Below are 25,670 nucleotides of genomic sequence, written 5' to 3'. Positions count from 1 at the left end.
CCTTAGCAGCCCTGCTGAAGAGTTCTATTTTGACTCATGAAAGGGGCTGCTGTCTCCTCCTCCTGTCCTGTTTATCCTCTCATTTCCAGGGAGTTAATTGTTAAGAATTTAGTTCATGGCCGAAATAGTTCTTTATTGCATATGTAAGACTGCAATATTTGATTTTACCCTGGAAAAGTTCAACTGGGGGTACAACCTTGCTTAGTATATCTCAGGTTGACATTGTCCTTTTTAAAAAAAACCACACATGCAAAGGTCTTTAAGCCAATAGCAAGCATCTAGCCCATAGCGTACCATTTCAAAGATTATTATTTTTTAAATCCGCAGGAGGTTGCTAGCTTATTTAGATGCATGGCATGGTAGCTGGTGGTACTTCTTTTACTTTCTTTTTAAATTGAGTGCCTTGTGGATAGTTTACAAATACTGTGTATTTATGTGAAGTTCTTACTCTTATTTGTCTTGGTACCTCTGATGTTCATGGTGCCCATAGAGCTCCGTCTATAATACTTTTAGTTGACATCATGCTTACATACCTGAAGTTACTTTTGTCATTTGGAATGGCTTGTTGACGTCCCATTTGCTACTTGAGAAATTGTCAACAGTGGTTTTGAGTTTTTAAAAAGAAAAAGCTCTTATACAAAGACCCTCCTTCCACACACACTGCACACTTGTTGGATTAATCTATGCAGCGCCAAAGGCAGGCAGGGACTCCACAAGGCATCTCAAAGACGGAAGGAATTTGTCCTCTCCACCAGGTGGATCTCCTGGAGCCTGTGCTCCCTGCCAACATATGTCCCAGCCTAAAATCTGAAATGCACAAATGGAGACCTTTTACTTCCTCCAGCTTATGCTCTTCCTGAACATTTTAAAAGAGATGGCCCCATTTTGATTCTTGTTTTTTCTTCTGTTTTGCAGTCCAAGTCAGCTTATCGTTTGTGTTGCCAATGTACATTGATGGGCTCATTGAAGCATAAATTGGAAGTCCATAGATGGAGCTGCTTCTTCGTAAAATCTTGGCTGGTCCAGATATTGACAGTCCCAGTTAGCACCCCACACTTGGTGCGCTACACCCACCACCAGACGTGGTAAAGGAGAGCAGAGCAAATGAAAGGGGGGGTTTATGTTTTGAAGGGCAAAGAATGGCCATTACTAATAGAAAGGCACCTGCTCCATGACACTTCATAAGTTGCATCCAAGAGCTAAGCTCACCCCCCAAAACCTCAACTGTCCACTGTTAGCAAAGCCCATCACCATCTGAACTGGCCTTATCAATGTGTGAAATAATTCAAGCTGACAAATATGTTCCTGGTACAATATACATCTTTTTTTATTCTAGGGTTGTTTTTTATTTTAAAAAACCAAACCCACCTATGTACACTGTGTTGTGTGTGTGAGAATGTATGTATGTATGTATGTATGTATGTATGTATGTATGTATGACTACATTCACAGTAGGGGATGCAATATGCACTTTTTTTTACTTGTTAGTAAAAGTGTACTGTATTATGTGCTTCTCATGAGGAAACAAATAATAAAAAATTCTTTACAAACTGCCTGTTTGCAGTCCTTGGAATGAAAATTCCCCTCTGCACTGTCTGCCTTTGAAAGCATGTTTTGCAACAATGGGCACTGCAGATTAGCAGCCCAGCCAAGAAGCCTACAACGAAAGGTTACTGTACCAGCCCACATGCAACCATACTGGCAGCATGAAAAGAAAGCTATAGAAAAGAACTGGGCCAAAATTAACAAAATGAATTTCAGTAGGGTTCTACACTTAGGCAGGAAGAACCAGCTGCATAAATATAAGATGCAGTACACCTGGTTTGTCAGTAGTACATGTGAAAAAAATCTAGGGATCTTAGTAGGCCGCAAGCTTAACTTGAGTCTACAGTGTGGTACAGCAACCAAAAAAAAAGTTAAGTTATTCTAGGCTGCATCCACAGAAGTCTAGTGTCCAGATCAAGGGAAGTCATATTCCCACTCTGTTCTGCCTTGGCCAAATCACACCTGGAACACTGTGTCCAGTTCTGGGTGCCACAATTTAAGGAGGATATTGACAAGCTAGAACGTGTGCAGAGGAGGATGACCAAGTTGATAAAGTATCAAGTGTCATATCACCTATCAGTCTCTCTCCTCTTTTCCAAGCTGTACATACCCAGCTCTTTCAACCATTTCTCATAAGGCTTGGGGTCCAGCCTCTTGATCATCTTGGTTGCTTCCTCTGCAGTTAGTTAAAATCTAATCATAAAGTTGGAAGGGACCCTGAGGATCATCCAGTCCACCCCCTTACAATGCAGGAATATGCAGCTGTCCAGACAGGGATTGAACTTGCAACCTTGGCGTTATCAGCACCCTGCTCTAACCAACTGGGCTTCTACATTCATTTTTGCCTGATCTCAGAGAGAGGGCAGTTTTAATAGTGATTTCATGTGTCTGCCTCATTTGCACTGTTTGTGACCTGAGAGTGGCGGCCACATCAACAGCTGGTGCCCAAAGGGGTCCAGTTCTGATGCAACCTCCCGCTTTTGAAGCCACTCCAGCCACAACAATGAAGCTAAAAGGGAATGCATTGCGCTTGCATAGAACCTGTTGTGTTACTTTCACATAACACCAGTGTACTTCAACGTGTGTGGAACCCCATTTGAAAGTGTGTCTAGACTCTAGCCAGAATAAACAACTGGCATTCTTGACTCTTTAGCTGTAAATCATGGGATTAAAAAACCTACTTGTAACAATTTCGGGATGAGTCAGCTTTGTTTCCATCTCACAGGGAGTCTGCCCTGTAAGAGCCCTACCAAATTTTGCCTTTAAAGGCGACCAGCCAGCCTTTGTCTCCAGGGCCTGGGTGAGGTTTTTTGGAATGCCTGAAATTCTCCTCATGCTGGAAGGATAGATACTCTCAGTGTTTATCTTAGCAGAGCAATCCAAGCCCAAGGATTGCCCTGGGCTTTGCCAGTCTCTTACTGACCATTTAAAAGTCATCAGCTGAAATGAGGAACGCTTTGAATTACCTTTTGGAGTTGACATGTTTCTGGGCTTTGGCCAGCTGTACAGGCTGCTCTTTGCTGTTGTTCCACAGAGCAAGTAGCCCCCTTTGGTGTGTGTTCACCTTCGCCTAGCGGGGTGAAGACCTGGGGATGGAGAGAAGCAGAGCAGAAGGTCAGTGCAGGCTCTGCAAGCACAAGGTCCCAGGTTTGATCTCTGCTGACATCTGCTGTTAACGTAAGAGCCTGAGAAGAGCCTGCTGGATGAGGCCAGTGGCCCACCTAGTCCAGCATCCTGTTCCCAACAGATCCCTATTGTGGAAAACCAGCAAGCAGCCCAAGAGCCCTCTTCCCTCCTGTGGTTTCCAGCAACTCGCATTCAGAAGCAGAGCCATCGTGGCAAGTAGCCATTGGTGGCCTCTATGAATACTCTAAAAGCCATCCAAGTTCGTGGCCATCACTGCCTCCTGGGGGAGCCATGCCCCATAGCTTAATGGCATGAAGAAAACTTCATTTATCTGTCCTGAATCTTCCAATTTTCAGCTTCATTTGATATACATGAGTTCTACTGTTATTGGGGGGGGGGGGTGTTATCTGTCCACCTTCTCCATGCCATGCAAAAATCATGTCGCCTCCCACTCACCATTTCTCTAAACTAAAAAGTCCCAAACAAAAGGAAACCTTCATGAGTCTTTCATTTAAAAAAAAAAACACAACCAAAACAGATTTCTAAATAAACCTTGATTCAAGGGTTCTTCTGTAATCCGCAGAATTAGCAGATGCAGAAGCTAGTTGAACTTTTGCATCATTGAAGGCATTTTTTCTTTTGTTTTGTTTTGCACTGGGGAGTAAAAACACTGTTCTCACCAGCCATTGTTAGACAGCATCATAAAACCTAGGATATTCCATGTATCCAACTGCTGGCAAGTTTTACTCTGTGTGTGCGCAACAGTTTATATCCTGTTATGAAGGTTTCCATGGCAAAGCCAGGCAACAATCAGCAGCCAAATATGTTTTAGTTGACTGGGCAGAGAGGGACTTTCCCCCTCTCCTCTTCTTGTTCTTGAACTGATCAAGGGAGAATTAGCCCACAAACTCTTGTTGGGGTCTTGCACTACTTGGGCTCCAGCTGATGCAGAAGTATTGCTGACACTTCTGGGGGTGTCCCGGTGCCCTCCCCAAGCAGCAGCAAGTGCAGCAACGCCATCCTGTTAACCCCCCCCCCCCGCAGGGATGGCCAGCTGGTGCCTCCTGGAACCATTTAAAATTCACTTATTGATCTATAATATACATAGCAATGCAATTCAGCAATAATCTTAGAGTGCTTTTTAACAATGAAATACAGTAATAAAATAATTTGAAAGCAATGAAACATGCAAGAAAAAAACCTGAAACATTATCAGCATCCCTCAGTCCTTAAAGGGCTCTGGACAGGAAACAGGCAGAATGCCACAAGGCATTACCCGCCTCCCCTCAGAAAGCTGCCTTAGACATTTATTGTCATGGTTTTATTTTCTTTCTTTTTTAAAAAGACTGTTGTGTCATTTATTATATACATTTCATGTGGGGCCACAAGTCCAGGAAGACTTCTTATTTCTGCTTCTACAACAGAGCCAAATAGGCTGCCTTATTCATTCTTCCATAGGCTGCAGCTGGACCCTCTTCAGACTTTCTGTTCTACATATTGCTGAAGTGCGAAACCCATTTGGCCATGGGGTTTGGTCCTCTACCATCAGTCATGTTTGCTTCAGTCCCCGTGCTACAAGGCCCCATAAATATTTGTCATTCTTCCTGACAAATATCTTTCCAAAATGTATTAGCATAACACTCCTTTTTCCTTCTCAAGACGTTCTTATGTGCACTTTGCCGGGCTAAGAAACTCCTAATTTGATCATCAGATTTGTCTGTCCTTAAAAGATCTAGCTGATTTTGCTTTCTGCACTCTGCGTCAAACCAAGACAGTACTGGAAATTTTGTATTTTACCAAATAGGGTCTGTGGTTCTCTAGCAGGGCCTGCTATAAACTAAGAGAGGCTCATACAACAAAAATATAATATTTGGAATATATTGGACCCCATTACATTTGTTTTAAAAAGGGCTATCTAAGGTATCTAACAGTTGGAGATGCAATAGGGATAATGCTTCTCTAAAACATATGTTTTTTCTTTGTCCTATATTGAAAGATTTTTGGCAGAAGGTAACTGAAACTATCAACAGAACTGTATGGAATAACCTTACATTTACAGAGCAAAATATCCTTTTGAATTATATACCCAGTACATGGAACCTTACAAAAGGACAATATGAATGGAGTCTCCATGCCCCTAACTAAAGCAAAAAGACATATTGATGAATTTGAAAAATAAAAATGTGGCGGCTCCCTTCTACGATTGGATTGAAGACGTATACAAGCTTGCAACATATGAACATATGGACAATCTATCCAGAAGATATTTGTATTTTGATGAGTTTTGCCCTATTCCTGCCCCCTGTTCCTTCATTTTCCTCCTCTCTAAGCTCTTTGATGGCTGAAGAACAGCCTTTAATTTCCTAGTCCTAATCTGTTGGAAGGAAGTGATAGCGCTGGGTACCTTCACCTTATCTGATGTTAGACATTGTTTGAAGAAAGTGAGGCACTGGGAGAGGTGGCTCATGAATACAGTGGTACCTCGCAAGATGAAATTAATTCGTTCCGCGAGTTTTTTCTTCTTGCGAGTTTTTTGTCTTGCGAAGCACAGTTTCCCATAGGAATGCATTGAAAATCAATCAATGCGTTCCTATGGAAACTGCCTTCAGACCAGGTCCGGGGACAGTCTGTCCCCCGACCTCTTCTGAAGGCTGGGGGGGGGGGGACAAGGGCTTTTCTTCCCACCGCCAGCCTTCAGAAGGCTGTTCTGAAGGCTGGCGGTGGGAAGAAAAGCCCTTCTCCCCACCTCCCGCCCCGCAAGCTCCGGGGACAGGAGGGCTTTGCTGCCGCCCGCCAGCATTTTAAAAGCCCCCGGGACAGCGGAGACTTCTCCGCTGTCCTGGGGCGATTTTAAAATGCTGGCGGGTGGCAGCAAAGCCTCCGCTGTCCTGGGGCGATTTTAAAATGCTGGCGGGCGGCAACGAAGGCTTCGCTGCCGCCCGCCAGCATTTTAAGATCGCCCGGGACAGCGGAGAAGTCTCCACTGTCCCGGGAAGGCAGGCGGGGGGGAGCAAAGACTTTTGCCCCCCGCCGGCCTTCAGAAGAGGTCCAGGACCTCTTCTGAAGGCCGGCGGTGGGCGAAAGTCTTTGCTCCCGACCGCCAGCATTTTAAAAGAGGTCCCCGGAGATTTCCCTATGGGCTTTCTTCTTGCGAAGCAAGCCCATAGGGAAATTCGTCTGGCGAAGCACCTCGAAAAACAGAAAACCCCTTCGTCTTGCGAGTTTTCCGTCTTGCGAGGCATTCATCTTGCGAGGTACCACTGTAATCTGTAGGCAGTCAGGCAAGCCACACAGGTTAGCTATCTATAAATCGGATGATGTTGGGCATAGTTTTGGGAGAAGCACCGGCTCCCTCGGCCAATAAAGCGAGATGAGCGCCGCAACCCCAGAGTCAGTCATGACTGGGCCTAATGGTCAGGGGTCCCTTTACCTTTACACGCACAAACTGATGGCCAGAGGGTCGTACAAAAACTGAAGACTGCCTGGGGGTGTCACTTCGCCACTTCTTGAGGGCTTCCCAGTGGCAGATAGAAGTGCTTGCTTGGTAATGGATATAATGCTTGCTGTTTAGAATAAAATCTATAAAATCTTCTCTCTCACTCACTCGTGTTTGCATTGCCTCTGAATCTCATTTTAAAAGAACCACCTTCCATTTGGCAAGACAACAACTTTCATATAAACTCAGGTATTTTTGGTACAGAGATTCCGAGAGAGCAGAAAAGACTTTTTATGTATGCGATGACGGCAGCGAGAATACTACTGGCCCAGAGATGGAAAGAAGGTAAAGTTCCAACCAGAGGAATGGTTGATGAAGGTGATGGACTACGCTGAAATGGCGAAATTGGCTAGGAAAATCAGAGACCAGGATGAGAAGAAGTTTAGGAAGGAATGGGAAAAATTTATAGTCTATTTAAGAGAACATTATAAACAAAAACTTTGGCAGGATTAGAGTAATACTTGTAAAAGACAAAATATAATGGAAAAAGTTAATAATAGATACTGTATTGGCCTGAATATAAGCCTCACTTTCCCCAAAAATTCCAACTGTGAAAAGTTAAAGTGCGTCTTAAATTCGCAACCTTACAAAAATTGGCTTTTACGATAGTGCTGCTAAAACAGACCTATGGTAAAACAGAACGGGTGTGAGTGCCTGCAGAATTTTAAGGGTACTGTATTTTAAGGGCTTATATTCAGATATTTTCTTATCTTCCCCACCCCCTTGAATTTTAAAGGTGCGGCTTATATTTGAGTGTGGCTTATATTTGGGCCAATACGGTATAACAAATTGGGAAGGGGGGGGGATAAGCTGAGAGAAAAGGGATTGACAATGAAACCAGAGAAGTGGGGGGGGGGGAGTCAAGGGATTCTGAGAATCCTAAATGTGAAGGTGAATGATATGTTTAAACTGAAATTTGTTATGTAAAACAATAAAAATATTTTATAAAAAGAAGAAGATGCTGAGGCCCTTGACCAAGGAACTGGTTGAGCTGGGTTAGCAAGATTCCTTGTTTATTGATTCTAGTCTCATATTCACAGGACCATAGGTATGGAAGAGAACCAGGGGTGTCGTCCAGACTGACACCAACGCCAACGCCATAGCAATACTCTGGTTTAGGGTTTGGAGTCATCTCCAAACTGCTTTAGCTAAGCAAGTGAAGGCGAAGGTGCGAAAGAAGAGACTCGCCCCTCCTTAGACCCCCCCCCAAAGCACCTCCAAATATTGCTGTGAGGCATTTTTCATTCCAAGCTGACTAAAGTGCTGAGCAGGAGCTGGGGAGGCACTGAGGCGTATTGCTGCAAGACCCTGCTTGTCATCGCCATCACGTCCCATGAAGAGGGGAAGGGGGGGGGGGTCCTCTGCTTGCTGGGCCCGGCCCAGATGCAGACCTGGGGGCCAGAGAACCAGCCTGGCTTCCCCAAACAGCAGCAGCCAGACCCCCTGCCAAGACGCTTGTGTTTCTGCTCTGCCCCTGCAAGGGAGTCTTGGAAGCCTCATCCCTAGCAAGCCATAAAAGGCGAGGAGTGGAGGGAGGCCTTTGGGGGGGGGTCTGGACAGCAGCCATTGCACACAGCCTTGCCCCCTCGTGGGCTGAAGGTGTCCAGCACCGAACCAGCTGATCTTTGGAGCTTTAACAACAACAACAGCAACAACAACAGCAACACTCTCCTTTGGGATAGATTTAAAGGACTTTATTATCAGCAGAGCATTGCTCCAAAGGGATGATACTGCAGGAAAGGCTTTGCAAATGCTCAGCATTTTTCCTCGTAAGTGTGGCATCCATGAGGAATCTTATTTCCAAGGCTGCTGCCAGGCTCTTTGTTTATCTCCTGTACACTTTTGATGGCACAGCCATTTGCTTAGCAGTAACACATCTCTGCAACACAGTTCCAGGCTCAATCTCTCTCCTTGCCTGAAAAATGCCTTCTCCCCCCTCCTTCTGATCACTGGGAGCCAGAGCAAGGTCCAGTCTTACACTGCCTGCGTGACACACCATCTAAGGAAGGGGTGTCTGCGTAAAAGGGGATTGGGACAAGGGAGGTCATCTTTAAAAATCAAACAAACCAGAAGTACCTAGCCGGAAGAGCACCCATGTGTGGGCTCCTCTGCTTTTCAGTCTTTCCAAAAAGCCACGGGCAAAGGGCCAGTTTCAGATGTGTAGAGATCTAACCATCTTGACCATAAATGACTGCAAAGGGAGGGCTGTGAATCGTCATTGTGAGGTTGGTCCCAAAAGACAAATCACTGGAAAAGCTTCTTGCAACCTGCTCTTGGGAAGGAGAAAGGCATTTGCTAGAATGTAATGCAGCCTTGTGACAAAGAAGTTTGCGGCTTGGAATCCACTGGACTTTTGGATGTGTCTTTTGCTCAGGTGGGGGAAAAATCCATGTTGTGCATTTTCTTTTAGTATATTTGTGTGTCCTGTTCTGGTAGAGAAACGCATGCTGTGACTCTCCAAGGGGTGACCCACCCTGGATGTTGTTAATGTTGATAATAGAGCTTCTGGTGATCCACAGAGAGAGGTTTCCAAGCTACTGGTGGGCTTGTGGGTGCATCGTCTGTCCCCCTCCCCCCCCCCAAAAAAAAATACAAGGGAAGCTGATGTGGAGGATTCTGAACTGAATGACATTTGGGGAACCGATTTTGTTGGGGTCTTGACTGCACAGGCATTGCCCCAGGTAATCCAGGTGGTGTGCTGCTTGCCATGGAAGCCCCTGCGTGGCAGCACTCGGGGTCTTCACTCGACAGCAAGAGCATCACAAAAAGGAAAGAGGCTCCCCACACCAGGAAAACGTCAAAGGTGAAATGTGATGGCTTGGCTTTGCCAACTGATGAGCAAATGGTGTGTGAGGGGACCAGGCCCAGGGATGGAGTCTGTGGAGTTCATGTCTCCACAAGACACCTGCAGATGAAGAGAGCCACAGGTGAGGCAGCTTCCACGGGGCAGCTGGCAGGGGAGCCCCTCCTCTCTGCGCATGGGAAGGGCCTGGAAAGTCCAGCCTCTGTGCAGGTGCTCCAAAGGCAGCGCTCAGAAGATGCAGAAGGCAGGAAGACCACGGCTCTCTGGTACAGGCTAGAGGAAAGCAAGCACAGCATCATGACCCAAGAGGGCGAAACCCACCCATTCGACTTTCCAGAATCTGAAAGGAAAAGGGAAATGACAGCGTGCAGTTGGCCACTGGTTCAAATAAATAACTTTGGCAGTCAAGAAAGTTTAGGAAGGGAGGCTGTGAGGGCAGATATGACTAGCACTTTCCAGGGGGTATTGAGGAGGCAGCTGACACGCTCAGATTCAGAGAGCAGCGCTGAGAACAGGCAAGTGAATAAGCTGATGCTGAACTCCCCTGGCGAGGAAACCAAGGCTGGCTTCCTGAGTTCCCTGGATTCTCCAGAGGAGCCAAGAAATGGAGAGATGGAAGGCCCTCCGCTACGAAACCATGGGGAAACTGGAGGCCCACTGATTGCTCTTCCCAATGGGCAAAGTGGAGACCACATGCAGATGGCGAGCTGCGCCTCTTGGCCTGAGAGAGCAGCAATCGGCTGCAGTCATGTTACCCTGACTGGTGTAGAAGAGGCAGCAAGGGAGGTTCATGGGAGCGATAAGGGAGGCAAGGGCCTTGAGATAAAGTTGCTGGCAGCTTCAAACCTTGCTTTGGTTTGGGGGGAGGCTGAAAGACATCCCAGGGAGAGAAGCCAACCCCGCAAGAGTGGGGAAGACCTCGGGGCCTGCAATGAACTGGGCTTTGAGTCAAACAGCCAAGCAGGTGGCTTGCCAAGCCCTGGGGAAGGGGCAGAAGCAGCAGAGAACCTCAAGCCCACGGCAGCCACGGCAGTCATGGTGGTGACCCTGCAAAACCCCTCTCACAGGACCAGCGAAAGTGGCAGAAGCAAAACCACTGGAGGAAAGCCCCCAGAAAATGGGGAATGTTGTCAGCTGCAGGAACAAAGGAAAACTAAACAAGAGGATGAAAAAGCCCTCAGAGTGGCAGACATGAAGAAGACGTTTGAGAAGCGGAAGCCGGCAGGGGAGAAGGCTGCCCCACCTGCTCGGAAAGGTGAGACAGGGGTACTGTGACTGGGGCAGGATTGCCTATCTAAGGAGGAGCATTTTAAAAAACTCTTGACTGCCATCTTGGTCTCAGAGCAGAAGAACACGGAACAGGTAAGAGAGCATCTCGTATTCAGATCGGCAGGTGTTCAAAAATTGCTGAAGTGGCACAGAGTTCTGCTTCAGAATGAATGTCCAGCAGCAGGAAGGAATAAATTTGTGGGTTGGGTTGGGAGAGAAGAGAGAGGTTGTTTGTGTGCTTTGCCTGTGAAGTTGACCAGGAAAGAAAGCTGGGACCACTGATGTGAGTTAAATCACTGATGTGAGTTAAATATCAAGGAAGGGAGAAAATAAATCAAATAAACCAGCAATACCATAGTACTGCTTAAACCTGCAAAGGACTGGGAATTTCACAGGGCTGTTAAATTTTAGCACCTGGACTTGATGGCCTTTTGCCCTCACCCATATTAGATCAGAGTATGTATTTCTTGGCTAACTGCAAAGTGTGTGTGTGTGTGTGTGGGTTCTTGCTCACTCTGCTGAACTGAGCCCAAGACTTTAGTCCTCAAACTCTGGCCTGATGACACCAGCCCTGCAGGCGGACAAAACCTCTGGCCCACTTTTCTGCTATGTCTGGTGGACTCAGCAAATGAGGCATTTTTATTTGTTTCAGCTGAGGAGCTGACTGCAAAGCTGCATCCCGTCCTTTTAGTCCCATGGTGTGACTCTCAGTGCAGCTTCCACATAAGCATCTTGTGGGATGGACGCTCCTCCTCAGGCCAGCACATTTTTGCAGCATCCATGTAACTGAGCTCAGTGGCAGAGCACCTGCTTTCCTGCAGAAGGTCCCTGGTTACCCCCCCATGGCATCTCCAGGGAGGGTGGGAGAGATCCCTGTTCCCCAAGAGCCCCTGCCAGTCAGTGCAGACAGTTCTGAGCTCAATGGACCAGCGGCCGGACTCAGCAGAAGGCAGCTCTCTGTATTTCTATAAAATGCCAGCCCATGTTCCTGCCTTCTGCATTTACCCTTTCCACAGAAAATCTGTTTAAAAAATCCATTGCTGACAGCCTGTTTGCAATACTAAGCCCATGTGAAGTGATGGACTGTCTGCTTTCAACTAGAATTTCCCCAATGTGGTATTTATTTAGCATCACACAGTTTGTAGCTGGGATGCTACAGATGTTCTATTATTCTGAGCATTTGATACTTGGGTTCTCATATGCAGAACTGGGTGCCCCCCCCTTCAGTTGCCTTGGTGATGAGAGAAGACAGCACATAGTGGTCTTGGGCAAAATTAGCAAAAGAATTTGCTGCCGCGCAGAGACATACCTAGGCTCCCTTGTGCCCCTGGAAAGGAGCTGTCTCAGAGCCCCTCCCTCTCTGCTGAGGCACCCAGAGCAGCAGGGCAGCCCCCCAGGGAGTGCGCAGGTGGGTGGGCGGGCCCTAGACACTCCAAGCTAGAGAGCGGATGCACGGTTTTTGTGCCCTCCTGGGCCTGCGCCCCTGGCAGGGGGCAACATAGCCAACCCCCTAGGTATGCCCCTGCTGCCAGGAGAAATTGGTCTGAACCTACAGGGCTCAGGTCAGAGGAATGGCCTTAAGCAACTTTCTTCCAGTCTCAGGATGTGCCTGCACCCGCGTAATTGCTGATAACCAATGTCCTGTGCCCACACCTTAAATCAGCCTTCCCCAATTTTGTGCCCTCCAGAGGCTGTGGACTACAGCTCTATCAGGCCTGCACATTGGCAACACTGGCTGTGGCAAATGGGAGCTGGGAATGCTAGGGCTCTTCTTGGGGTCTAATGACCCACAGCCCCTGTCTACATGGACCAGCAGCTCCTCTGCAGTTTGAGACAGGAGTCTTTCCCTGGGTGTAGCCAGGGTTTTTGTTAGTGGGGGCAGGCCTTTTGTTGGGGGGAGAACCTCAGTTGGCTATGTATTTATGTATTTATGTATTTATTTTTATTGATAGGGATAGCTGCCCCCCCCCCCCCGCTATGCCCATGAGTCTTTCCCCAAATCTACCAGAGAACACCAGAGATTGAAGCCGGGACTTTCAACCCCTGCCACTGAGCTGTAGCCACTGAGCTGGCTGCTGGCTCTCCTCCGTGTTGGCGGTGGGGTGAGCTGGGGTGCCTGGGAGGGGGCAGCGTCAATGGATGTTGCATCCCTGAGAAATCCTCTTTCATCCTTTGTAATCCTCTGTTGCTGCCCTCTTGCAATGATAGGCATTTCATTGGTACATAAATGGCTAATATTCACGAATCACATGTGATTTTCCCACACCACCACCTCTTTTTAAAAGCTAGATCTCAGCCCTGATAGTACTCCAGTTCTATAGCTCCCCTTAATGGTCAAAAGCTGAATGCAACAGCAAGTCACACGACTGTAACTATGATTCTTGCTATCGATTTCCCTAACCCAATCTCCCTAGACATAGGAGAGGGAGGTACTGAAGGCCAGGGTCAGTGTCCACCTGAATGAGACAACGACTCCAGCAAATATAAGCCAACTTTGGGGGGCATTTTGCTTATTTTAAATCTAATTTTGAAAGGTTATATAGGCACTCCTGTAGTCCAAGACCTCCTAAGTGGCTCCCAGTATTAACACAATTAAAGGTAGTTGCCCTGCAGATGACAGGCCCCAAAGTGGAACTGCTGCGGGGGTTCTTCACAACCCCAAACCAGAGAGCTTTGAACAAGGGCTGAAGAGGTTTTTGCTTTGCAATCAGATCAGCTGCAGTATGCAGGGTGCCTATGAACTGCTGGTCTTATTGATGGTGGTCCTCTCGCGGCTTAGAAGGGAGGAAGCCCAAGGCAAGCCCTGCCCGGCCAGCCTCTTTGGGCCTGGGGCCCGGCTGCAGAAAGGGCAAGCCCAGGGATGGAGCAGCTCTCCGGCCAAAGGCAGCTTAGGAAGACTTAGGGATTTTGGAGTGGCAATGTACACGATGCCATCCCCTTTACCAAATGGTTTTTTAAAAAAATAATACTCTAAGAGTCTCTTTTAATTTTACCCCAACCCATCTTTCCAAAAGCGCTGCTCTTTGCTGAATAACTACACAGACTGTGCAGGACTAGAGCGCTAAAGGTCTTTGCAAAAAACACAACCCCACAATATTTGAAATAGATTAAAACGTATCTACTGCTTAGAAATATTCATTTATGAACCATATTCCTAAGCCAGCCCTTCGCTCGAAGGTCTCAGGGAAGAAAGAGATCTAGGCCACGTCCGGGGACCATACACGAGTCTGACTCGGACACGTGAGAATGGGGAGTTGCGTGTGCGAGCGCGGGGGGGGAGCGAGCGGGGAGGCGGGGCCGCGGACAAGGGAGGCGCGTGCCCGCGCCCGGCGCTCGCTCCCCCCCCCCGCCGCGCCTCTCCTCGCTTCCCCTCGCGCCGCGCCAGCCCCGCCCTTCTCCTTTCCAGCGAGAGACGCTGGTTGGACGCCTTCCGTCCCGCGCTGCGCGGCGATTGGCTGCCTCGCCTCTCCCCTCCGCGAGGGCGGGACATGAGGTTGGCTGAGGCGACGCGAGTGGGCGGGGCGGCGCAGGGCGCGGCGGGGCGTGGTCGGGGGCGGGGCGTGGACCGGTCCCGCCCCCTGACGGCCGGTCTTCGCGCGTGTCCGTCAGTCAGTCGGAGTCGGGCGAGGAGGAAGGAGGCGCGCGGGCGGCGGCGGCGGAGGGCGAGGTAAGGGGAGGCGGACGCGTGTCCGTGTGCAGGCGCGCTCGCGTGTCCCTCGGGGGGGGGGGTCCTCGCTTCTTGGTGCCCGGCGACGCGCGTCGCTCTTCGGGGGCCGCTTCCTCGCTGCCGGCTCCGATCCAGGCCCCCCGGGAAAGCGGCGGGAGGTCGGCGGGGCTCCCCTTCCCCCCCCCGCCCGCCCCCCAGGTTGCCCTCCTGCCGCCCAAGGAAACGGGCATGACTTTCTATCTTCCTGCAGATTCCAGTGCCTGCACAAAACAAGGCATTTTTGTTTGCGCTTAAAGAAGAACAACAGATTATCGGTATGGCATATGTGGGTCTCGTGGGGGGAGGCTAAAAAAAGAGAGACATTTGCATCTTCCTCATTAAAAAAAATGCTGCGTGTCTGATACACAAAATATACATTTATAAATCTGTAACTGCAGGTGAGAGCATGCCAGGTTTGGAATTGGAGAAGGGAAGAGGAGGTTTGGAATTGTCAGGTGGTCCGAGTGGTTCTGTTCAAATAATGTCCATCTTTTGACTCAAGAGAAGGGGCTCTTGAAGCAGCTTATGTAAGCCGCAGTGAGATGCCATTTAAAAGAGCTGGGGAGGGAAAGAGCCTGGGCTTCTTTGGAAACAGAGGTGTCTTGAGGGTGTCGGGTTTAGTGGGATGTGGGGGCTGCAGATGTGGGGTTAGGATGAGAGGCCTGGGGGTTGTGTGAGCGGTGAGACCGTGGATGGGCGAGAAGGGAAGGCATGTGGGGTGACTGGGGAGGAACAGCTGAGGGGGACATAAAGGTTTGTTCATGTGAGAGACAACTCAAGGTGCTAAGTCCAGGCAGCCCAGGAATCTGATAAACGGTGGTGGGAAGCTTTCCAGTTTGGGGAGGGAGGTGTATCATTCAGGTGCAGGCGATGATGTTTCTGTGTTTGGGGGGGGGGGGTTGTCAGCAGGGTGTAGTTGAGACTTGGGTGCTGGTGACGGAGGAGGGACCTGGGTGTGTTGCTTTATGGCAGCAGTTAATTGCGGAGGGAGGGGAGGGTTAGGTCATGGGGAGAGCCAGTTGCTGGTTAGGGCAGGGTGCTCCCCAAGCTGCAGGCAGGTGTTTGGTGCTCTGTTGCAAACTGTGGAGAGGTCAGGGGAACAAGAAGGATGCCCATTTATGCGGGGCTGCAGGTGTTTGGGGTGGGGTATGTCTCCCTGTGATGGTTGAGGGAGAGCAGCGCCGCAGCAGTGGTTAAAAAGGAATTCTCAAGGAAATTTGCTTTTCTGTTTGGGGAAATTGTGCGTGTGCAATTTTCACAGCTGAATACTGGGAAATCATGGGTTAAATGAAGTGTAAAGAGAAATTTTAGGAACTCTGAAGAGCGTTTCATAATGGCTGTCTTCTGTAGATAGGATTCCTTCTAAAGAAGGAAGCTGTCACATACTGCTCGGCAACCCTTGAGAGAGGCTTGCAGTCGGATAAAAGTCTCCTTCAAATACCTCACGGAAGAATACAGCAGTATATTCTGTATGTGGGGGGAAGTGTTTTTAGAAGATAGCAATAAATGCCTTCAGTTGGCATGGGATACCTCTGTTGCAGGGCTGGACTAGGCAGCTGAGTCTGCTGCTCAAAGAATGGGCATCTTTTGCGGAGAAGAAATCTGTCGAGGTGCAAACTGTAATTCTTCCTCAGTATTGCACATTTTATGACTAAGAATAATGTGAGCACTTCTGTGTGGGATGGAATACAGTTCTTTTGTTCTTTAGATTGTTGACTATTTTTGAGGAGGGGAAAATATTAGTCAGTTGCATACAATGTGTGTGGCATGCAGTGGAACATGATGTCTAAGAAGAAGGGGGAAGGGTAGATGACTGTGCCTGCCATGCATGCTAGGGCTGTAAGTCCAGTGGAGTCCAGCAGGTCATAATTCATAGAATCAGAATTGCAGCGTTGGAAGGGACACCAAGGAACCTCAACTAGATCATACATGACAGGTGGCCATCTACCTCTGCTTGTAAACCTCCAAGGAAGGAAAGTCCACCACCTCTCGTGGGAGTCTTTTCCACTACTGAACAGCTCTTACTGTCCTAAAGTTCTTCCTGATGTTTACTCAAAATATCCTTTCATGTAACTTGAATCCATTGGTTTGGGTCCTACCCTCTGGAGCAGGAGAAAACAAGCTTGCTCCATGTGACAGCCCTTTCAATATTTGAAGATGTCTATCATATCTGTTCTCAGTCTCCTCTTCTTCAGGCTAAACATTCCCAACTCCCTCAGCCGTTCCTAAGGCTTGGTTTCCAGACACTTGATCATCTTGGTCACCCTCCTCTGCACAGGTTTCAGCTTGTCAATGTCCTTCTGAAATTGTGGCATCCAGAACGGGGCACAATATTCTGGGTGTGGTCTAACCATAGAATGGTACTATGATTTCCCTTGATGGGAACATTCTGTTGATGTAGCCTAGAATAGCATTAGCTTTTTTTGCTGCCGCATAACGCTGTTGACTCATGTTCAACTTGTGGTCTGCTAAGACCCCTAGATCTTTTTCACATGTACTGCTAGTAAGCCAGATGTTCCCCATTTTATATTTGTGCAGCAGGTTCTTCCTGCTTAAGTTGTCCCTATTGAAATGCAGCTCTCTCCTTGCCTTCTTTATCATTCTATCACCAGGTTGGGCATTACTCTCCTTTTGGGTGAAGACAGAGGTAAGGTAGATGTTGAGCAGTTCTGCCTCTGTCACACAGAAGCATTTCTTTGTCTTCACACAAAGTAATCATGGGATTGTATTGTAAATTTACATAACTCTTAATTATTTGCATATTTTGGTTCTGCCTTTCTCTCCATGCCCTGTTTCCTTCTGTCAAAATGTCATTTGTAGGATCCTCGGGGTTGGGACCTGCTTTTATGTTGTTCTTACCTTATTCACATGTTAATGGTAAGCCATAGATAATGGCCTACCATGAAGGACAACTTCAGCTTCTTTACTTTTCCTCGCTGGCATACAGGAGAGTCAGTTTCTACCTCAGAGTTATATCTGAAGCAGGGATTGTGGATTGTTTTGCTCCAATGAAATCTCAATCTGTAGCTAAGGTTTGTTCATTGCTTACTGATTGCTATTTTTATTACATTATTTATTTATACTTATTTATTGCACTTGTAAGTCATACTTTTAAAGAGAAATAAGCTCAGAACGACTTACAATGTAATACAAAAATTAAAACCAAACAAAAACAAAAACTTATACATATATAGGCCACAATATCTAAAACTCTCCTGAGCTAAAGGTCAAAAGTCCATTTAAAAAGAATCATTTTTGCCTGGCACCTAAACGTAGCCAATGATGGCACCAGGCAAGCCTCCCTGGGGAGAGCATTCCAAAAGTGGGGAGCCACCACTGAAAAGGCCCGTTCTCATGTTGCCACCATCTGCACCTCCCTCTGAGAGGGCACACAGAGAAAGAGCTCAGATGGTGAGTGCAGGGAGAGGTGGTCCTCGGCTTATTGCGGTCCTAAACTGCATAAGGCTTTAGAGGTCAGAACTAGCACTTTAAATTGACCCCTGAAGCAAATTGGTAGCCATTGCAGTCATGCCAGAATTGGTTTTATATGCTCAGACCATCTTGTACTGGTCAGCAATCTGTCCACTGAGGTTTGCACCAGCTGTAATTTCTGAATTGTCCTCAAAGGGGGCGGCATGCATACATGGTTCTCTCCCTCCTTTTTTTTTTTATCTGACCCTAATCCAACACTCTTGATCACCATATACCACTCTGACTCAGGTGTAACACTACAGCTGGGATCCTAGCTTGTTTCTTCTGTGCGGGAAGTGGGCGAAACAAAGTGGTCAGGTCTGTGCATACACAGTAAGCCGTTAACTATGGTTTGTCTTGGCATGGAAAATGGGCCTCTGTAAGATGCGACTTTCATTGAAAGTGGAGTAATTCTTAATTCTTAGAAGCTTTTCTTACCATTTGTGAAATGCTATATGGATTTTCTAACTCACAAAATGTAAGCTAATTACCTTTCTCAAGCATATGCATCGTTGTACTAATGTATAAGAAAATGATGAAGAAATCAGCTGCAAGCTGACTAGACATAGAAATAAAACTGACTAGCCTAGTAGGTCATCATAAAGTTGAGCTGCTCTGCATGTACAATAGAGCAGGTTTGCTCTGTGTGCCTATTTTTTCTCTGATTGGTTCAGAGATGGTATGGTAACCATCTGCTCATCTGCTTGCAAGGGCCTTCCCACGCGGAGGGTGCTCTTCATCTGTGACCCCCATGATCCCTTCGCACAACCCATGTATGTTTCCCTCTCCATCCATGTGGCAGATGCCAGACTTTAATGCTTTGCTTACTCCCTTTTTTGAAAACATTTCTTTTTGTGTATAAAACAAGGTAATTTACAATCAGGATCTAAAATATATTAAAACCTAAAACAACAAACGTTTATAAAACCACAGCTTAAAAACATGGGCTAAAAACATTTTACATTTTACAACGCTCAGTGAGTTGCACATTAAAGTGCAAGTCCTAGAACTCCAAAGAGGAGGTGGGGAGGGGGGGTATTGCAGGCTCACTTTGGGATGTGGTAATACCCATGCAGTGCCGCCCCCTCCCATTTCTCCTGGGCTGCTGTGTCCACTTGGGTTGGATGCAAATTCATGAACAGTCTGCTCCCTCTGGGTATACAATAAATTGGTTGAGAAAGAACTTGTAAGCAGAGTGCAAAGGTGGTCAAAAGCTGAGGTGGCACATGGGACACCTGAGTCTCTGGCTTAAGGGAACTGTGATGATAAATTGACTGAGGGTAGACCCATGGAGGAAAGCAGGGGGGTGGTCTAGGTATGCTGGAGGTGGGGAACAAAACAAATTGGGGCAATATAGCTTATCTTTTTATGTAAAAAAGGTTGCTATATATAACTTGCTGATGTTATTTTGTTACTTCATGTTTTTCAAAGGCTGTGTTTGCAGAGGTAAAAGATCAAAGTGCAAAAATCCCCAAATACACACCTGACTGCATGCGTTTTTGTGTCTTGCTACATAATCGTAAATTTTTAATGGATGGCTGTAGACTTTGAGTGGGAGAACTGCAATCCACATTGGTGCTTCCCCATACATACTGTGTTGGGATTGCTCTGTCTTCTGATGAACTGCCTTTTCAAACATCATTGGATTTTTCGAGTTAAATCTTCATGCTTATTGCATCTGTCACAGTTGGGCTGCATCCAAGCACGAGGCAGGGAGTAGCTGCAATGAAATGTAAGGCCAGAGAAATTAATATTGCATCATAGTGATATAGGCTAGAAGCGAGGGAGAAACGAATGGTGCTTAATAACTGCATATTTATTGCATGCATGTTAAAATTGGACATTTTTAATAATCACATAATTGAAGGAATCATTTGAGCATTACACGACAATTTGCCTCACTAAAAGTGCCTGGAGCTTTGTTTTAAAACACATTTTAAAAATTATCTTGCACTTCTATTGACTTAAAAAAAGGACCAGTTTAACTTTTGATTTGCTTTGAAAACTGAGCTGTGCACTTTTTCTAACAGAAGCTACATTGCATTGCTGCAGCTTTTGCCAACATAGTGTCCAGACATTTTGGACTACAGCTCCCATCAGTCCCAATCCCGCACCAGCTGGGGGTGATGGGAATTGTAGTCTGAGGCATCTGGAGAACACTCATTGGCAAAGGCTGGGTTGCCATGTTGCAGATGCTGCCATCTAGGGAGGTCTTACCCCGTATTCCAAGCACCATTCTAGAGTGCTCCCTTAGTGCACAACAGAAATGTATACCAGCAGATAATTCTGGGCTGGGACCTATAGTTGTAAAGAAGGTGGGATAATATTTTGACTAGGCTCCTTTGCAGAACTGCAGTTCTTGTGGTTCTTTGAGAACCATGACAATTCAGTAGTTTGCGTTTGTGATATGCTTACCTGCATAGTGTAACAATGGTTTTGAGACCTGTGTTGTTTACATAGGTGGGCAATAGATGGTGGGGTTGTCCTGCAACAAGTATCTGAGTTTAGTGTGAGATCTCTTGTTCAGTACACTTCTCTTTTACCTGTGGCTTTCAGAAGAAGCCATTATTGAGTCAAGGTAAAAATCCTGCGTAACAAGGTATGTCTGATTCAGAGTGAAAGCAAGGTAGCATACAGAGAAAATGTAGAAGTGTGAGGAGGGAAATGCAGTTCTTTGTGTGCTGGATAAACAACATTGTGGGATTGTTAGGTGGGAAGAATACTCCTGTACTTGAGGACTGCTTCAAAAAGTGCTAAGCTTCATCCTGACATTTTTGTCAGGATGAAGGGCTGCAAAAGAGGACTAAGAAGATCTTCATTATTCTTTGCATTGCAACAGATTTTAAAAGTAGTAAATCTTACGGAGGATGGAAAATTTGTTGGCATCAAGACTTGCAACCGTGTTCTGATATTTGCAGCTTCCTAGCTATGTTTAACGAACTACAAAGCCTGCGTGTCTCATATATGTGATAACATACACTGGGAGTGTGCACTGTATTTGCAGGGAGTTGTTGCAGTGAATTTTTAGGAAACCTTCATTCTGGTGGGGGCAGAGAATGCATCTGGTCAGAGTGTGGCAAGAGCATCCTCCAGCTGGCCCTTGGTGTCCTTTGATTAAGGAGCCATGGGTATTTGATTTGACAGTGAGCTTAATCTCTACTAATGTAATTAGTTTTCCCTTTCTTCACTGATGCAAGCCTTCCTCCCCTGCAATAATTCCATTTAAAAAGCAGGAGCAATGAAATTAAAATAATGCTAGCACAAACCCTAAACCGATTAAAATGGAGTATAATCAGGTGTCTAAAGGAGGGATTATGAGCCCTTGGATGGAATCTTCTGGCATTTGAGAAGAGTTAAGTTGCATGGAAATTCTCTTTCAAAAAACATCATGCCATGCAGACAGCACTTGTGAACACCAGGACTAATATTTTGGAAGAAACAAACAGGTTCTTCTATCTATTGACCCTGAGTTATAGCAACCAGTCTGATACTGAGCATGAGATGACTCCCACCCCTGCAAATCTCCTAATCCCACCATTCATGTACCAGCACCATTAATTGGCAGGTGATGTCCTGAACTTGCAAAAAACTGAACATGAATCATGTACATGTCTCTAACATTGATCAGTTGCACATATATAGTAGATGTAATTAAAGCTGGAAATTATCCAGAGATAAGTGGTTCACAGCACAGAGAGCGCTCTGTCCCAAGAGTGTTCACTGAGATTTGCAGGGGAGGCCCTCCTTTTTGTCCAGTGCAATGAGAGCAAGATAGGACTGTCTTTGTGGTGGACCCCATTTAATGGAAATCCCTTCCCTCAGACGTATTACTAGTGGCTTCATTCTTTGATTTCAGTGCCATTTAAAGATGTATCTCTTCATAGACTTTGGAACACAATCTAGATGAGCAATTGTAAAATTGTGCAGACTTGTCCTTTGAAATTGGCCTTTGAAAGGTGTAGGATGTTGACCAGGTGTCTGGCATCGTAGACCAGAAAGTGTTAAAGAAGGATAGAACTTTGTTTATGTATGTTACTACAGCAGCAAGAATTCTTATCGCAAAGTATTGGAAGACACAAGATTTACCCACACTGGAGGAGTGGCAGATGCAATTGATGGATTACATGGAACTGGCTGAGATGACTGGCAGAATCCGAGATTTGGGAGAGGAAACAATGGAAGAGGACTGGAAAAAATTTAAGGACTATTTGCAAAAACACTATAAGTTGTATGAATGTTAAGAATGTGCATGATTTGGAAACTTTAGCTTCAGCAACTCGATTTGGTGAATTGAAAATTAAGTTATAAGAAAGACGAGGTGGAAACATGAAATAACTAGATTATGTTTATTTTAAGGTACAAATAACTGAGATACAGTATTTTGAATTTAGAAACATAATATTTGAAAGATACAGTAAGACATGAAATAAGGTAACAAATTGCTGATGTTTTTATTGCAAAGAACGCAGGGTTCGGAAGATGTGGGGAAGTCCAGTTGGAATGGTAAAAATATTTTGGAAAGTTGGTTTTTTATATATTTCTTTTTCTCTTTGTTCTTTTCTTTTTTCTTTATTCTGTATATTTCTGACTGTTTGAAAGAAAATTTAATAAAATATTATATAAAATAAATGAAAGGTGTAGGATGTTGCAAGTGTTCTGACTTCAGTCTCTCAAACAATTCCCTCGCTTTCTGGGGTTTTCAGCAAGAAACGGGGGTTGATTTCTTTGAAGCCTGGTTGAGAAACTTTCTGAATATTCAATACTATAATATCTTTATGTTATCTCTGCATGTCGGGATTTTTTACTTGGCTGGGAATGTCACATTTTGCTCATTGAAACATGAATCCTAAATTCCTCCAGATGATTCCAGCTTCATTGCAGGAGTATGTGAGGTAGTTTTGCCCTCAGTTTGTATAGAACAACACAGTGTACAGTGGATGCTCGGGTTGCGAACGTGATCCATGCGGGATGGACGTTCGCAACCCGCAGTGGTCGCAGCCCGCGTCTGCGCACACGCGGGTTGCGATTTGGCGCTTCTGCGCATGCGCGACCGCTGAAACCCGGAAGTAACCCATTCCAGTACTTCTGGGTTTTGGAGGTCTGCAACCCAAAAAAATGCATCCTGAAGCGGCTGTAACCCGAGGTATGACTGTGCTTAATGATCTTGATAGAAAGCGGTTCCCTGCATAAAAAGTCACGTGACAAGTCATCTTATATTGGGAATCTTTTTCTTATGTGCAGAACCACCTCAACTACTGTCCATAATTACAGCAAATGTCCTTTGAGTCATGTTCCCCCCTCTGACTTTGCATCTTGTAAATGGGCTTATTCTGACACTAATGTTGAGTTGTGTGGACAACAGATACTTCTAGATTAAGATAGTGCTCTTCAGTAGCTCAAAACAGTGCCTCTGGGATGAAAAGGGATTAAGCTTGAAGATAAAGAACATCTGTACAAGAGAGAGGAAGTGTTGATCTTGAAAGCATTTGTTAAAACAGATGTTAGAGAGGCTATAATTGGTACCACAAGTGAGGGATTTGAAGTAAAATTATAAGACTGAAATATCTAGAAGTCAGTTCTTGGTTCCCCACTACAGGTTGCACTGTAGGGCAGAAGAGTGATCCTGTAGTTAGAAATTGTGCTCTACAGTGGTGCCTCGCAAGACGAAATTAATTCGTTCCGCAAGTTTTTTCTTCTTGCAAGTTTTTCGTCTTGCGAAGCACGGTTTCCCATAGGAATGCATTGAAAATCAATTAATGCGTTCCTAGGGAAACCGCTTGCCAGGCTGGCGGTGCGGAGAAGGGCTTTTCTCCCCACCGCAAGCCTTCAGGACAGGTACGGGAACAGAGGAGAAGGCGTGCAGCGCTTTTCCTCTGTTCCCGGGGCTTGCGTGGGAGGAGGGTTTTTCCTCCCCACCGCCAACATTCAGAACAGCATTCTGAATGTTGGCGGTGGGAAGGAAAACCCTCCTCCCACCCCAAGTCTTCAGGAAAGCCATCCGAAGCCGGGCGGCGGGAGGCGGTGTCCCCGCCCCGCCGCCCGGCATCGGAGCTTCGTTCCGATGCCGGGCGGCGGGAGGAGGCGGCCCCGCCCCGCCGCCCGGCCTCGGAGCTTCGTTCTGATGCCGGGTGGCGGGAGGAGGCGTTCCCGCCCCGCCGCCCGGCTTCGGAGCTTCGTTCCGATGCCGGGCGGCTGGAGGAGGTCCGAGGACAGTGGGGAAGACGCGCTGCGCTTCCCCGCTGTCCCGGAGATTTCCCTATGGGCTTTCGTCTTGCGAAGCAAGCCCATAGGGAAATTCGTTTTGCGAAGCGCCTCCAAAACGGAAAACCCTTTCGTCTAGCGGGTTTTCCGTCTTGCGAGGCGTTCGTCTTGCGGGGTACCACTGTAATTTACAGTGGCAATATTGGAGAAGTTAATACTGTGGGGGTTTGCACAGTTAACAATTTGAAGCGATTTACTGACTTGTGCAACAATTCAATGTGTTCTCTTTTCATTGAATTGCTGCCACAGGGGTGGCGGATAACTATCATAGAGCATGTGCAAATGCCCCAGCTTCTGTCCCTTGGATCCTCCCTTAAGGCTGCAGATGACGGCCTTCCAGAACTTCAGTAATCAGCAGAGCTACTGGGATCGATGGACCAATAGTCTGATCTGGAATAAGGAAGGTTCCCATGTTCCTAATGTCTTACACCAGGGTGTGGAACCTGCGGTCATCCAGATATTGGAGTCCAACTCCCACCAGCCCCATCCAGCATGAGCAGAGATGATGGAAGTAGTAGTCGAGGAACATCTTCATGGCCAAAGGTGCCTCACTCCCATTGCAACTGCTCAGTAAGGGATCATTCCAGATTCCTTGCTGGGGAGCAGTGGGGCTGAACGGAGCACAGAGCTACCACTGTACCCCAAACCCCAATGCTTGACCAGGATAAAAAGTGTGTGGGGGGGTATTTTAAAAAAAATTTTGGTGAACCAGCTTCAGGCTAGTTCAGCAGAGACACCTGGATCAGGCCCCTAACTATCTGTTGAATTGGCTTAGGCTTGCTCTCTGCTTCTGCCCCATTTCTGGGTCTTGCACTGTCTACTCTTGGGAGAAACACTGCCAGCAGCTGCCTGTCAATCGCCTGTGCAGTTGGCGAGTGCATTGGGGCCCTGTGTGGCAGCAGACCCTCCTCTCTCCAGCCTGCCCAGAGCAGTGTGGGAGTGGTGGGCTTTCTCTGCCCTTTGCATTTCATAGTCTCTGAATTTTAAGGAACACCCTTCTTTTGAGCCGAGTCTTCAGTGGACTGGGTGAGAGTTTATGGAGCTGAATTTTCTCTGAGCCATGTTTAGCAGTTAAGAACTGCTGCGCTGCTTTAAGGTGGCCTCCAGTTGCTCTGTTATCATTTTGCTCTTAGTAAACCTCACTTTACAAGGCCTGGAAAAATTCAGGCACTTAAGGAAAGACTCCCTCACACTTAGCAAAGCTTGTTTGTATGTGCTTCTCTTTCCATGTTCAACTCTGGCATCAGAATACGCAGCTAGCTGCTCACCTCTCCTTGGGGACTTGTTCTCATTCAATAGCAGTAGGAACTGATGTTGATTAAGTTTTGGTATCCATATATGGGGGTGGGGCAATGCGTTTACTGAAATGTGTTGCTTTTGAAGAAAGGCTATTTACCAACTTACATCTGCTAATGACTAAAGTGGAAATGATGAAATGTTAACACTTTGCCTTAACAGACTGGATTTGCAAGGGTAGAAAATAGTCTTCCATA

The 25,670-nt window shown here is 46.6% G+C and overlaps 1 protein-coding gene across 4 annotated transcripts in view; it reads left to right on the top strand.

Annotated features, from left to right (window-relative positions):
• The first annotated feature begins 8,929 nt into the window (after positions 1-8,929).
• Positions 8,930-25,670, top strand: part of CORO1C (coronin 1C) — a 65,023-nt gene continuing 48,282 nt past the window's right edge. The window contains exon 1 of one of the 4 annotated variants that reach the window (XM_077917683.1): positions 8,930-9,041. Coding sequence is in view for 1 of the 4 variants with exons in the window: in XM_077917682.1 (XP_077773808.1) it covers positions 9,375-10,725 (1,351 nt within the window). In the remaining 3 variants the exon portion in view is untranslated. Of the gene's footprint in view, positions 9,042-9,115; positions 10,726-14,306; positions 14,407-14,675; positions 14,721-25,670 lie in introns of those variants that run through there. The other 3 variants (XM_077917682.1, XM_028701676.2, XM_028701675.2) reach the window with 3 other exon arrangements.

This window comes from Podarcis muralis, chromosome 13 (genome assembly GCF_964188315.1).
Source record: "Podarcis muralis chromosome 13, rPodMur119.hap1.1, whole genome shotgun sequence".
Lineage (NCBI taxonomy): Eukaryota > Metazoa > Chordata > Lepidosauria > Squamata > Lacertidae > Podarcis > Podarcis muralis.
Note: the sequence above shows the minus strand (reverse complement) of the source record. Positions and strands in the feature narration are given on the sequence as shown.